At 26.6% G+C, this 16,881-nt stretch overlaps 1 protein-coding gene across 1 annotated transcript in view; it reads left to right on the top strand.

The window, feature by feature from the left end:
- Positions 1–610: 610 nt before the first annotated feature.
- LOC126902078 (uncharacterized) overlaps positions 611–16,881 on the top strand; it is a 63,781-nt gene continuing 47,510 nt past the window's right edge. The window contains exons 1-2 of the mRNA XM_050679099.1: positions 611–875; positions 5,049–5,137. Of these exons, the coding sequence (XP_050535056.1) occupies positions 829–875; positions 5,049–5,137 (136 nt within the window). The 5' untranslated portion in view covers positions 611–828. The remainder of the gene's footprint in view (positions 876–5,048; positions 5,138–16,881) is intronic.

Below are 16,881 nucleotides of genomic sequence, written 5' to 3'. Positions count from 1 at the left end.
ATGAATGTTGAACATTTATATTATATATAATTAAACGTGTAGAACGTGATTAAACTTACATTCTTATAGGTTAAACTTTGTTTAAGACTTAGTTACCATTGTAAAGCCATTACGCAACAAGGACATTATAATATTAGTATGGATAGAATGTTATGAATTCGACGTGTAGAACGTGTCTACCAAAAAGTGTTATTCAAAGCATTGGGGGGTGCAATAAAACTCGTAAACGTTCTTTTGTCCTTTCACCTAGTGCCAAGTATTGAAGAACGCTTAGGTATCTAAAGACCAAGACCGCCATTTTTGTAACGAAACCGTCGAGGAAGATACTTGTACACAGAATATGCAACGCCTAGTGAAAACCGTCGACCACCACAGATCGAAAGTGTTAGTGGTGACGACGAGACGGCGACATTGAACGTGTAGCGGCTTTGACCTGACCGGCAAGTGCAACCGATAAAGCCCGGAATATCCTGTCGTCCTCCCGTTCCTCCTTCTCTTGCATTTAGTATCTTCGACAACTGCAGGTGTGCGACACGTGGGGACACCGGCTCCCACTCATGATGCACCGGGGAAGACTCCGCCCGGACACCGGCGATCGCACGACCATCGCAATCGCTTCTAGAAGGCTTTGGGCAAATCGGGCCGGTCTCGCCAGACGCGTCGCGTGATACCTCCGCAGTGGAACTCATCAGTTTGCAGTAACTCACCGCCGGCCGGCTCTCGTCGTACGACCGCGATGACCTGATCACAACGCCGTGTTGGCTCGTCGTAGGGACTACGCAAATCCCGAAAAATGGACCAAGGAGTGTTCAAACAAATAGACGATATATGCTATCCGCCAAAGCGGGCGCCCGAACCCTGTCCGTCGGACACAGGTGAGCTAAATACTTTTTACCGGTATCAGTGTAAAATTAAACATTTTTTCTACATTTTCTTTCTTTATTAAGAGAATAGTGTGGTAAATTTTTGTTTTTTACAAACACGACCCCTAAAGATTCCTTAAAAATTATTAACTACCGCTAAATGCCTTTATAAAGTTGAGATTTCTTCAATATGCTCTTCTTTCAGAGACTTTAACGATGATCATAGACCATTATTTTGATAGAACTGGTTTTTAAACGTGTCCCTAAAATTATTTTTAAAGTAAATTATGCGACGCACATTAAAGTGTCCTTTGACAGTTGAACAAACAACTGAAAAGTCAAACGAATAAGAAAGATTGATTTTACAATCTAAGCAATTTTTTAGCAATTTTATGGGTAGCCAGGAATGGTTGGTTATTTGTTTAATTTAATTGATTTGTATTAGTAGAATGTAAACAATTATTAGCCGTTCTCGAAATCTTATGCAACTAATTAAAACATTTGTATAAGTGTTATACTACTAATTTATCTTTAATCTTCATGGGAATTAATTACATGCAACAAGCTGTATTGCGTATTTAGTAATTGTTTTAATAATTTTCGTCATACTCTTAACATTAACATTGGTAGTGTTCTATCCGTAGATTGACCAATTGCTTAATGTAAATGATAACACAGTCAGCCAACTGACAATATTTACTATTGACTACTTATAGGTGTACGTACGCAAATAACAAGTAATATAACTAATACTTGTAACATCAAACGGGTTGAGCACATGACATTGTATAACTTGTTGTCCAATCAATATAAACAATTAAGCGTAATTCAGTAGACAATATGACTCATGTAATTATAAAATTCAAAAGACCAAATACGATTTATGTTTCACTCGTTTTCTTAATTTTCTTAGCCTCTGAAATTACTTAGTATCGAAACATTGATAAGCATCTATGTCTTTTTATCCGTTACTATATGCCTCATACCTTAGTTAAATTTGAAATTTTTCAATATTATTAAAAATTTACGAATAATTGAAAGGGTTTTCTTAAACAATTTAGAAACTAATAAGTTATTAGTAATAACTATTAGTGGTTTTAGTAATACCACAAATTTTATCGTCAAAATTTTAATAAAGGTTTTACATAATTTTACCTTTCAGTTAATTTATAAAAAGTTAAAATACATAGCGATAATCTGGAAATTTTAAACTTGTGGTAATATTATCATCAGTGATTACGTCAGCAATTTATTAAGACATTTTCATTTCCTTTTAAATCTTCGAGTAAACATTTTTAAACAATATGCTTAATTAAAATTATTATAAAACAGTTCAGCTTTAAATTTTAATAAATGACTACCAAAATCATATTTTTCAAAACTGTTTTGATTTAATGAAAAATGACAATGAACCTCATGAATAAGATTAATTAATTTTTAACGTGTATTCGACAAACTATATTGTTCTCATTTTGCTTACATTTAATAATTAATAAATTAATTTAATAATAGATCTCATAAACTTGAATCGATCAAATAAATCTGAATCTAGACTTAACATTCTTCTGTGAAGATCTTTATGATGTTCAATTTAAGTATTGTGTTATGTTATAAAGTAAGTAGTATGAAAACAATTTTTTGAACGAAATAATTTTTTAGTTTCAAAGCTAAGCAACAATAAACAAATGTATTGTATTCGAAAATTAATGGTTACTAAGAGTTATTTAAATCAATTTATACAAGATTGTAATAATAGGATGAAAATTATATATATATAATTGTATAAAATACCTACTGATTTTTTAATTTGTGTGTTACTTGTTCAAAATGATATATTATAAAAAAAGTCATATTTTATTATGCAAACATTATACAAATTATGATTGATTTCATTTAAAAATAATATTCGTGGTTTTACTGTTAAAAAATCATTTCTCAACCCTTAAGCAGGCGCGTACCTAATTTTAACGTTCATAGTCGCGTGGGGGTCTATTAGACCCCCTTTCTAAAAAAGTATAAAATATGTATAAAAAAGTTCATTTTTTTAATTCAAAGACATTATTTGTTAGCATATGATATATAAATACGGATAAAAATTAAAAAATTTAAATTAAAAAATAAATAAATGACAAAATTATGTGCATTACTAAAAATTATATTATGAAAAAAAAAAATTAATTTTCAAAATTTCATTAAAAAATTTTGGTTTGTAAAAAAATTATTTTAACTGCAATATCTTATTTTTTAGACGGTAAATAAAAGCTTTTATTATTACAAAATGTATTTTGATTAATTTTTCTTGTATTTCTTTGAGCTCAAACATTGCTTATATTTACTAGTTTTATGTGTATTTATATTTACATAATCATTTTTCTGAATTGAATTTTTTTATTATTAATATTACAATACAATTTAATTATTATAATACGAGTAGGGTCAGGAGGGGTAAATGTGAATAGTGGTAATTGTAAATGAGGCATCGATAATTAATGTGTCCACATTGCGACGGGATGTATTTATTACATGTTTAGTTCGTATTTGTTCCGTATCATCGAGTAGTAGATAATTAGATTATTTATTATTAGATTATATAGAGTAATAGATTATTTATTTTTAAAACTTAATTGCACAATCGGTGGCAGATCCACATAATCCCAATTCCACAATATTATATCGATTATAACATTGCATTTACGATAAAACGATATTTTGAAAAAACATACAAGTCCAAAAAAAAATTATAACGTTCATAGTCGCGTGGGGGTCAATATGACCCATTTCAACTTTGATGGATATTTTAAGTCGTACATTTTTTTTTTCGAAGGTATTTATTTATGAAAATCTATTCAATATTACAATAAAAACCATCTTCTAAATTTATATCTATGTACACCTTTTATGCAATATAATACATCCGTTTTTATTTATGTGGGGGTATGCTAGACCCCCACGCGCCTGCTTAAGGGTTAACAACATATAACTCGTCAAATATTTACTTCCTAAAAAAGTAGTTACATTTTACATTTTTTTTAATATTATTTATAACCTGAACAACAGTATTATAATAATAAATAACTATATTTTAGAAACGTATTAATTAATTTGAAAATTTGATCCACACATTTCATTTTTTTGTTGTTTTATAAAAGAACAATTTTTTTCAATCTTACTCGTTCAGTTATACATTAACAGGTGTATCCATCGAGACAATACACATACTAATACATATATTGTATATAAATAATAATAATAATATTGACGCTAGTCATAATGCATTGCCTGGAGACTTATTTCGAAATTGCCTCGATGAATCATTCGACTAATTATTAATTTCTTAGATAAACAATAATAACGCCAGTATCGTCAAAATATTTAACAATCAATATTGCACTTATCTAATCGGCGGCCACACGAGAATCTTATAACCTATTATTGTAATAGTTTTCATGTAGTTTACTATAATAGTTGCATAGTAAAAATGAACATTAAATGTATAATTGTAAGTTTTTTATGACTCCTCAAACACTAAATTTCATTAAATGTATTGTTAGTTGTTGATTCCTTTTCCAGTTAAATTTTCCAAGTTGAAAAAGACAAAAATAGACAAATTTTTAGGCTTAAACCTCACTTAATAAATGTTGGCATAAATCAATTCTCTTATATAAAATTTTACTTTAAAAATAAAAATTTCGGAAATAATTATTTAAGCCATTAGATGAGCCTTCTATTATAGAATAACTAAACCATGTCTGTGATTTTTAAAAATTTTAAGTAATAGACAGTTATTATTTTCGGTATTTTATTAGAAAGGAAATTATTTATATTAATTTGTTTATAAATATAAACGTTTTTGATTGTTATCAAATAAAGATACGAGACCGGTTTTTCACACCCGTAACGTTTCAATTTAATTACTAAGCTCACGTCGTCATTATACTCAAACGAAACGTGTTGCTTTGTCGATCGCTACCTTCAAGTTCAGTTGTTGTGATTAATTAATGTATTGATAAATTCAAATGGCCATTTCATGACCTTATGTATTGTACAATACGTTGTGTTAGGTGGTACGAAATCATAATTCATTTTGAGTTTTGCAAGATAGTAAATATACTTGATATAAAACTCATTACAATATTAAAAAAGACTAAAATACTTGGAAAGTTGAATAGTACATTTTCCTTACAGATTATTTCAAATCCTTGGTGATCGAGAAGTCGAGGCGACGAGAGTAATAATTATAATAATTAAAATCAAACGGTTTTTCCATAGTCAAGGTAATTGCGTATGTCAAAATAAATTTGATATTTTTTTGCAATTTTTTTCTTAGAGTAAAATGTCGTTTCATTATGAGAAAATTTACAACAAACAACGAACAATATTAATACTTATTATAATGTAGTGCATCCGTCAGGACAATTACAGTATAATGACCGACGCCGGCGACTTGTGTCGGCGCAAGGTGACTCATGACAATTTATTGTCATGATAAAAAAATTGTCTCGGATTAAGAAAAAAATTGGTCGTATCCTCCTTAGAGGCAAATAGGTCGCAAACTAGAGTTCAGTTAACGGGTCGCGTGGTCCACCGATAACAGCTGAACCGTCCCGCTGGACAAGCAGTCGGTTTACTGAAGCGCCGTTGATCGTCGAGGCTCAAGGTATAGAGACTCTGTGACTTGGACCAGACTAGAAGGTACCTATTAACCGTTCTATTCTATCGCTCGTTATTTCAATACATCAATGGAGTTCCACGTCTGAATTGCCCACAGCTTGCGTTGGGCCGACCGTACCCGTCGTGCACTGTAAAACGGCGATAACAGAGAGTCGTGCACTTCTCGCACGTGCCCTGTGTCATCGCATTTAATACCAAAAAACCGCTCAACGCAAATGTTAAACGTGTAAGGTGCTGGTGTTTTTTACGCTATTTAGTACAATAAATTTGTCCCTATCGCGTTTTAAGGCGCACACTGGACACGTTTGAAAAATATTTTGATGAGTCTCTTCGGTCATTAAAATGCGATTTGCAGTAGTCATACGTGCCCGCGGTGCCGATAGCGTATAACTCTATAAGCTTTTACCATTTGACATAAACGACATGTGTGTGTGTATTTTTCACGTGTCATTATTACTATATTAAAGTGTTGTCATTATCAGACAACTGTTATGAGACGGTGCCCATTTCTTTCATCATTCGGTTGTTGTACAGGACAGGTATTATCGATACTGGTTAATATTATTATGGACAATTTCTTTCTACTTTCTTGACTCAGTTTTCTTTTTTTAATGAACTCAAATATTTATTTAATAAATATAATACAAATTAATACTTTAGGGCTAAGAATTAATATGTCTTTTCTGATAAACAAGTTTTTCATTTGCAATAAACATTTAGTTGGCAAATTCATTTAATCATTTGAACATTTATGTGTTATAATAAAATAATTATATATGTACTGTGAACATTTATTGAAAAACTAGTGGCGAATAATCAAGTATTTTTTATTATTATGTCCTATAAATAACTTCAATTTTAATCAATAAAAACCCGTCAATGAATATCGCATTATCCATTTATCGAAATTTGATAAAAAATTACTTTATCAATAAACATTCGTTTAGATGTAATATAACATGGCGGCAACTCATGGAAGAAATAAAAACTTGTAAAACAGAATGATTAAGAACCAAAAATAGAGAACTCATAATAATTAAGTCGATTTCAATTATTTATTAAAGTAATACATATAAAATAACAAATTTCACGTTGATAGTTTTGAGTAAATAAGTGGTTGAAAACTAACCTAAATTTTTTTTTAAAACGTATATTATTTTAGGAAAACGGAGTATAATTTTATGAATAGCTTATAATGTATATACGTATTATTTACAATAAATAATTCAAAACAAGAATAAATCTAGTTACATTTATTCAGAAATATTGATATTTGAAATCAGGTTCATTAAATTATTACAATTAAGTAAAACACCTTTAACATAAAAATAGTGATTTTTTTCTAATGAAGTGATACAAGAGTAAAAACGTTATAACATAATACAACAAAAATAAGGAAGTCGCTAGATTTTTATTAACATTCTAGAGAATTCCGTGAAAAATCAACTCGATCCTTAAAAAATCCTGAACATGTCATTGTGACAAATAAAAATTTTTGAACGTGCTGATGCTGTTAAGGACATAATTATTATGTATACTAAATAGTTGAATTTTTAAATCAACTTGTCTGCTACTTAAAAAACTTCACTTTTAAAACAAATAAAATCGCGGGCCTTCAATAAATAATGTTTGAGTAGTACGAATAAAATTAAGTTCACGTGCCAAAAATTAGTTAATGTGACGATTAATAGTACTTAGATGTGTTGTCAAAAACCTTGAACAGTGTTATTTGCTGGTGTGAATGTGTAAAAAAAGTATTATTAATAGTTTAAAATTTTAAGTCTGATCAAGATATTGATATAATAAAATAATTTATTAGATTTTTTCTTCATGGGCTCATGTCAGTCGGAAACGTTTTATGATGTAATACAAATAAAGATACTTCCTATTCAGTAACTTATGCGAGGAATTATTTGATAGTTATTTTATCAACAATTCAATAATCAAAAAAAAATTTTTATTCTTGTAATAATGTAAAAGATGATATTATACATTATCACATAATTATAACGTGCGAAACAAGAATTAAAAAAAGAAAATATTTAAAAACACATGTAGTTTCATAACAGGAAAATTATCTACACTAGTGCGCCTGTGTTATTAATAATTAGAATTATAAATTATTCGACGGTTGATAGTATTTTTTTATATAGCAAAAGTATGCGATGAAGTGTATTATTGAATTGCGCACAATTAAGATACGTTTTATATTTTTAGTTTACTTTGATCATTAAACGTAAAATTAAAAGCAATTTCTACGTACAAGAACGTAAGCCGATATTTATTTTTCCTAATATTTGATGTAAATAAGTTCTTTGTTACACAGTGTATTTTTTAAATTATCATTAAACATTTTATGTGAAATAATATTTTCATTTAAGTATCGATAATTTAAAAAAGTCGTGTACATCATTTTCAATTTTTCATGTAATAAAACTGACACAAAACTTATTATTCGCTCAAACTGCGTAGTTCAATTTTAGGAAAAACTGTAAAGTTTTTATTATTTTTTAGAAAGTGATTCTAAATTAATTTGATATATTTTTTAACTTGTATACACCGCGACTTTTTATATTATATGACATATTCCACGATTTGAAACTCAACAGAATAGTTGCATTAATTAAACCCTTTTTAAAATATATTTTCTTGAAACCTAATTAGAATACATAATTTAATTAAACAAAAACTTTAAGAAAATATGCTTGAGATACAAAAATATGGAATTATCATTACTGAAAAAGCTTCTTAACCCCAAATCGTATGATATATTATATTGAGATGAGCATGTTGATCTTTATGTATTAATTATTTATAGTTCAGTTCTGAAAACAATAAATCAAACTCTTAATATTTTTCATCTTGAACGGATATAAAAGTGATTGACCAGTATTTAGTGGTTTATTTTCTTAATTTAATTTTTTTTATTGGCCGCCGGGAAGGTCGGGTGAGCACGTTCTTTGTCCAAGTTGCTAAAAGCTATCTGGATTATACAGAAATCATCGGTTAAGGTTGAAATCATTGTTGTTTGCTTGGAGAATGGCCAGATGCGACCATGTAGAGGACGAGTTTAAAAATCGTAAATTGTCAGAAGGTCGTTAACCGAAAACCCGGTACTTAATACAATAAAATAGTGTAACGTTATATTATCACACGTAAAGGTAAAACGAGCGAGATAGAGACAAATCTAAAAATAGCCTTCCGACATTAGTTCACACGACTGAAGGATCTTCACGTCGATCGACACTTAATTTGTATAAATGTTTTAAAATTCCAATCGTGTTAACGAACATAATTATCATTTAACCGACAAATCTTCCTACGACATCCCATTGACTACTGTTACATGTCACGTTATTATGTTTATTAAATTTTAATGTATCTTAATCAATCGCTTTTCCGCTAGAAACTACAATTTACTGCAATAGCTTTAACTATCTTTCAGTTTTATTCAACTAATTTTATTTTTATTTTAATAACCATACATTACAATAAATATGTTCCAATTACTGGTCTGTAATTTTTTCTAGACACTTTGCTTATAATCATTTTTTAAAAACATACTTAACTACTAAACATACTAATTTTGACATCTAGACAAATCGTGAACTATATTACCTATACAGTTCATGATTTGTCATATCATTTAAAATAAAAATTGAGATCTTAATAACCTTCTGAAAATGTTCAAAGGTAAATTGCAGATATATCTTGATAGTATTGCGTAAAGAAGATGATATTTTCGTTTGGGCCATCCACCTCCTCTCGAAATAAAGTCTAACTACGTGCTTGATAAATTATTATTTTACTTTATGAGTATTCAATAATATTGCAAATAATATTTTATTCTTTATGCTCTAATTACTTATTCAAGAAACAATGATTTAATATTATTTTTAATCGTCTTATTGGCATTGATGAAAACCATAAGCAAACCGTCAAGAAAGCTTAAAGTATAGGAGCTATCTTGTAATTACCTAGCAATATGTTATAGTCTTAAATTGCAAATTTAAATATGGGAAAGGCCACGATCATGACTATGATTTATTATAACTTACCGAATAATTTATCTTAAGATAAAATTTATTCAAAAGGGTAGCCTAAGTAAACTATAAAAAAGTGAAAGTCATGAATTCGATGGATATTCAATCTTAACTCGATTAAATTTATATCCGGTTTTCATTGTACCTATTTCGCACTAAAACCAAAATCAATTCTAAATAATTTTTTTTTTAACTATTTCCAATATAATTTGCTTAAATCTTTATATTATAGTAATAGTTATGAATGCTATTAGCAGTCAGAATACCTTTGACATTAGTGTCTTAGAAATAAGATTCATGATATTATAGTCTATTAGTCATTGGATATAAATTATAAAAAAACAATAATAATAACATATTTAATTTTAAATCATAATTAATAGATCCCAAGTTGAAATTATGTGTATTAGTTTTATACAAAGTAAGAGTTTTAGTCATCAATATTTTAAGAGCTATTAATTTTAACATAAACTATGATTCTACATTGACTCTTTAGTAAATAACCATATTATAATTTATGTTGCTTTAACTTAAATTTCATACGCAAAAATATCTTATTCCTTTTTGCAGTTTTCGGTATTTTAAAACAAACTACTAAAAAAATGTCTCCCTGTCATACCACCATCCCTTAATTCATATAATAAAAATGCTATTTATTTAAAATTAATTGATAAAAATTTGTACACTCATATTATGTACATGAACAATAAAATTAATCGATTCTTAATAAAAAAAATCAGGTATATTATAATTAATAATTTTTGTTTTATAAAATATAAAAGAACAATGGTAATGTTTAATAATAATTACATATTTCTTGTTTATTTCTATTAGACTATTCTGTAAGGTCAATGATCATTTTATATCATTTTACTAATTACAAAATACAACTTGAACATTCTCAGTTATATTTAGATATTTTAAGAACTAACCAATCATGATGTTCTAATATAAACATTTCATTATCACTTCAGGATACATTTTTTGTCTTCAATTATTTGTCACATATTCATGGTCAAACGTAAAACAGTTATACGAAAACAAGTTATTTTGGTTTTTAATTATAAAATTTTTCTAGTTTAAAACGAATGAGCTTTATATATATTTGAATATACACACTGGCTATAACCGAACTTAGAATTTAAAGTTGTTTTGTAATTATTTCTTTGATATTGCTTTTTTGTGTAATTTTTGTGCGTATTTAAGGCTTTTTCGAGATATTAATAAAATAAAATGTTCTTTAAAATTATTAAAATATAAATAATTTAATTATTTAACTATTTCCTCCTATAGAGAAGGGTCTCAAAGGAACTAGTCTTTTATACACTATTACTAATCTTATTATAAATTTCTTATTATTATTACTAAAATTTAATTTTTAACTGGAGATTGTAGTTATCCATTCGAAATCATCTAACTTTTAACTGTAGAGACTACATTTATTTTTAATTTCTTAGATATATCGGTTTCGTACCCCTGCGGGCTGACCTTACCATAGTTATTCGGAGGTCACAAACTAACTTCATAAAATAATTACGAAAAAACAATATTACAAAGGCAATACCTAAGGCTCGGTAAATCAAGTTTTATAATAATATTATTTTGATAAAAATCGAATGTCATATAAATAATACATTCATAGATGGCGTAAGGTTGTTTATTAATTTGCTGAAAATTACAATAAAGGAAGTCTAGGTCTATAATTTCATTAAGACAATGAGTAAGAAATTTTTTGCATCATTCGAGAGCATGTACTAAACTCACCAACACGACTTCTATATCATAAGAGGTTTTTTAGTTTAACACTTATGTATTTATAGCGGTATTAAAATGTTTACAATGAAAAAGACGTCACTAAGTATTCTGATTTCGTGTAGCTCGAGGTATACAATGACAATGCCATTGTCATTTCTCCGTTGAATTTCATAAGAAAATCTTACTGAATAACGATGATAATAATGCATGCTGTGGATTCAATGATCAATTTGAGATAAGAAATTCTCCTCTATGTTTTTTTCACATTTTTTTATTAAGTTTTCTATGTATACACCGAAGATAAACAGTAACAGGCACTGCGACATCGATAAATTAAAATTGGTTCTCGATTCAAAACCATAGTGGTTTCCAATATAGCACCACTTTATTACAATAATTTTAACTCTGTACAAATATTGAATATATTTAGAAAGAGTAAGGATAAAATATTGTATGAAACTTTAATAAATCATTCAGCGCATGGCATAGCTAATTTGTTTAGTTAATTAAAAAAAGAACTTGTTAATTTAATGTATTTTTGCGATAATGACAATACCATCTACTCGAAAATAAAATTCGTAGTAAAATTGTATTATGGCTTTTTTAAAGTATTTAATCACAATATTTACACCATGTTAGAATAATATTTAACCATAAACAAGTTATAATTCATTTCAATTTTAGATCAGATTAAAATTACTCAAAGATTTTCATTAAATGAAAATATTGAAGGAAAAATATTTTCATAGTACTATTTCTTCGTCTGGTTAGTAATATTCTTGTCTATTAAAAGCAATTCATTTTTTTAATACTTAATTACAAATGATAAATCTTTGTCGATCATTGAGATACGGTAATCAATCTATCCAATAAAACTCACAACTCTAATGACAGTGAAGACTATAAAATGGTACTTTAATAAAAATTTACACTCGAGTTATTGATATTACTTTTAACAATAACCTTAAGGTTATTGTTCTTACTTAACAAAGGGTTAATAAAATTTCTGATTTTAGAATTCAAGCAAAATATTGAACATTAATCATAGGGTTTAAATTTGCTGTAACTTACTACAAGTAAATTAATTTTATGGTACAGACTTTATCCTAATCTTTTAATTTATTTATTTTTCATTTAGCAATAGATTAAAACTATCTATTCTTCAAGCTGACTTACTACCCACTTGAATTATAATAACTATTGGTAAATTTATGTTATAATGAAAATTGTCATTTTCATTTTGTATATCTTTGTTAGATTAGTTTTGTAATTTTGTTCTATAAGAGGTTTTAATTTTATCGTTATTGTTATTTTAAATAAGTGTTTGATAGCGAAAAATCTTAAAAACAATATATAGTGATTTTTCTACAAATTTAATAATTTATCTGTTATATAACTACTGCATATTAATAAAAATTGACATTTGTTGATCATTACAGCGTTTGACCGGAATAAACTAATTTTAAGAACTCTATCATCAAAAACATGATTAATACATTATTTATTAGTATAAATTCGTTAATATTTGAATTTTTATTTCCATTGTATTCTTTTTCTTTTTACTGTATAATCTATTACAATAGTTTTCATTAAATTTTAATCAGAAAACAATTGTTGATTAAGTAAATACAGAACATTATTTTTAATTACATCTATTACAATGTATACTCTTCAGTGAGTGATATAAAATGGTGTTTATTAAGTTACATAATGATATCACTTTAGTTTAGTTTAGATCATATAATTATTGCTAAAACAGTAATTACAATTTCACATAATAGAAACTATGCAATACGCATTTATAGCCTTCTATCGACTCTTGATGCCGTTCGATGTGAAAACTAGGTTAAGGTAAAGTTTATAATACCTTTAAATCGAATAAGATTTCTATTAAAAGCACATGTGATTGCCAAATACTAGATCGTATAAATATCAAAAGCGCTTACTATTACTGTAACTATTGGAATTCCACTTATGACTATAGTAAACGGAAGTAATACAACAAGTACTTAACTTGTAGCAATAAACTTTGGAAAATATATAAATTCTATTTGAAATGGTTATGATTAGTTTAATATCAAGTTACATATCCCTATTTGTTTTGATAAAAAATTGACCTTTTTTAGTTTGTACAGAAATAAAAAATTACATAAAAAGTATGCTTTTCTGGTTAACTAATTTGAGTATTATACTCTTAGAATACTTAGAAAAGCATAAACAGTTTAGATAATAATTATCTAAACTGTTTTTGGGCCAAAACAATTTTTCTTACTAAGTATGGAGTGATCAAAAAATAAATTAGATTATTTTTAGACAAAATTTGATAATATACGACTTCAATTTTTGTAACGATTATATACTTGAAAATCCGTTTACTTTTTATTTTGCGATTTCTATATTGAAAATCATATCTACGATAAAAAAGATAAAAGCTGAACTAAATTAAAACATTTTGAATAGAGAAGTTCAACTTTTTTCTTTTGTAAAACTAAAACTTTTGAAAATTTAAACTTAAATACTATATATTTTATCATAAAAATACTATCGTTAACTCAAGGCTCTTAGGCTAAAAGTAAAATAAATTATTTTATTAATAATTTTTGTGTAATTGCTGTTGGCCGTATATTTTTATGAAGGTGATTTTTTATTATTATTCAATATATTAATTTTTAAATCATAATTATATTAAGAAATAATTTGGTATTTTTAATTTTATACATTTCTGTATTTATTAATTATGAAGTATTTTTTTAATTCATCCCTTATACTATATAAGGGTGTTAACTTTATTTTTTTAAATGATTACATACAATTTTTTTATTTTATAAGCTAGTTAAATATGTATGTCTCAGTTAAAGACAATTAAGTTAAATGGTATAAGGGATGAGTTAAAAAAATACTTCATAATTAATAAATCCAAAGAAATATGGAATTAAAAATACCAAAAATAATTTTCTTAATATAATTATTGTTTAAACAGAAATATATTGACTAATATTAAAAAGTCACTCTGTATTAAGGATATTAATATTTATGTACATTTTGCAATCTGACGTTTTTAGTTTCTTTTTAATCGATGGATTTCAGTCCATATGAAAGTTTAGTCGGTTAATTGAAAGACAGATTTTTGGTTGACTTCTAGATTACTATGTTAATAAATCCACTAAACAACTTTTTGATTATTGTTTCGCCAAATTGAACATACGAGTACAAGATCAGGTTACCAACAAAAACCCTATGGAAATTATATAGGTCATACAAAGCAAACAAGTGAGGTTTTTTTTTTATTAAAATATGACATAAACAATAAAATGTACTGTATTATGTTGTACCTATATAATAAACGTTTTGTAATTTACCGTAACATAAAGTAATTGGATTAATTATTAAAATGGCAGTAATTATTTTATCCTCTGTAATTAGAATCACAAAGAATTAAACCAGCTTTATATCTATTGAATGTTTTTGAAGACAAAGATAGTAATGGTATATTTTAATCTTTAACTTGATATATATATATATATATATATTTTGAATATGTCAAACATAGTCATTGAATTAAAATATCACTACTTGGATGAACCATTAATATTTTATCTAAGAACCAAATTGTCAAAACCGTTCGATATTAAGTCTAAAGTATTTTGTGTAAAATTACATTTTAATCGCCATTTTTCAATAGCACTCACATTCAATTTACATAATTTTTATTGTCTGTCGCTGATTTAAGAACGTCATATTGTGTTTATATTACCTTTTTAACAAAGATAATGTCTTAAGCGAAAAATCTGTTTTAAGTAATTTATATCAGAGCAACACAATCGTGTTTGTCTGTTAAAGTCTAATCAGTAAAAACACGTCAAAAATCGTGCCATGATGAGATTTAATAAATTTAGAATGATTATATTCTCTGTAGTTTGGTAGAAATATTTATAAATATGATACAAAACTTAGAAGAACTAAAAAATCAACTTAAAATATTTAATTTAACAATTGTAACGATAAAATAAAACAAAATAATAATTTTATTATTTGTAAATTAAAAATTCAATTGATTCTTTCCTGTATAACGATTTTCTCATTTCTTAAAGTCATAACATTATGTTGTTTACAAATTAATATTTAATATAATAACTTCCTTGAATAATTTCAAATTTGATTAATTATTATTCCTCAAGTTCAATGATGTTTGTCTTTATTATTCGAATATTAACAAAGAAAAAACAAAAGAACTGTTGAATTTTTATTCTTCTAAATGATAAATGACATAATAATTCGTTCAATGAATTAGTCGAAAATGTAATCAATGCAATCAAATAAGTTATTCCAAATTAAATTCAAAAATACAGACAAAATTGTCAAGTAAATAACAACATCGCCCTTCGCATTTTATTGCATACACATTGCATAAAAAAACTCTTTTGGTTCAGTATATTTTTTATGCATATCGATTTATAAAAGGCTCGTCTATGTATATCGTATTTAGTCGATTGAATAATTATTTTAAAATGCGCATTCTTTGATATGAAACACGTTAATTAATTTGCTATGTAAGGAAATTTAGAGGACATACTTGCAAAAACAAATTGAACAAAGCTTAAATACGTAGAATACTATTACTAATTCTCTTAAGGATTGAATTAAATTAATTCACATATTTTTTATAGAAATAACTTAGTGAAAATGACATGAACAAACCTTTGGATGACCTTAAGTAGAAATCATTGGGAACCACTCGTTTGAATTGTAAAATCCAATGACGTTATTATTTTTTGTTCATCTAATCAAATATTTTATTTACTTTTATTTTAGAGTTTAGCTTCTCATATTCATTTTCCTAAAAAAAAAAAAATTATGAATTTTGTATACACATAATATTATGTTGAGGGTAGTAATAAAATTAAACCTTCCATACATTATTTCAGTTGTGGTTATACTTTAAATGAAATAATAATAATATATATAATAATAATAATATGCAATAATACCATTTTTTTATATTGAAATATTTAAAATTTTGATTTTTATTATTTCTTAGATATTTTTTAAAAGAAAAAATAACACTGTACAACAAAAAATCAAAAATTTTCCGCAAACAATATGATAGCAAATTCTAAATCGAATTTCACCCTGATTCTAAAAAACTGGCTTTAGAATATTTTAATTGATTCTAATATCAGTTTACACATTATTGAATATTTGCCAGCTTTTATTGAGTATTAATGTACTTTATCAATTTTAGCTTCGATGCAAAGCGGAGAAGGTATTGATTTTACTATGATGTGTTGTTTTTTTTTTTTTTTTTTTGTCTGTTGCAACTTTTTCACAGCTCTCACTGGACCGATTTCTTTCAAAAATTCGTCCAAAGATCACAAATCGTATCTAGTTGAAGACATTACCCTTAAAAATTGAAAAAAATTCCCTCGTTCCCCGCAAATGGGGGAAATATCCAAAAAAATTACAAATTTAAAAATCGCTAATTTTCGAATTTTATTCACTTTTTTTTCTTAAAACTTCCATAACTTTTTGAAAAATCAACAAATCAACAT

This window comes from Daktulosphaira vitifoliae, unplaced genomic scaffold (assembly GCF_025091365.1).
Source record: "Daktulosphaira vitifoliae isolate Bord-2020 unplaced genomic scaffold, ASM2509136v1 Scaffold_3, whole genome shotgun sequence".
Taxonomy (NCBI): Eukaryota; Metazoa; Arthropoda; class Insecta; order Hemiptera; family Phylloxeridae; genus Daktulosphaira; species Daktulosphaira vitifoliae.
Note: the sequence above shows the minus strand (reverse complement) of the source record. Positions and strands in the feature narration are given on the sequence as shown.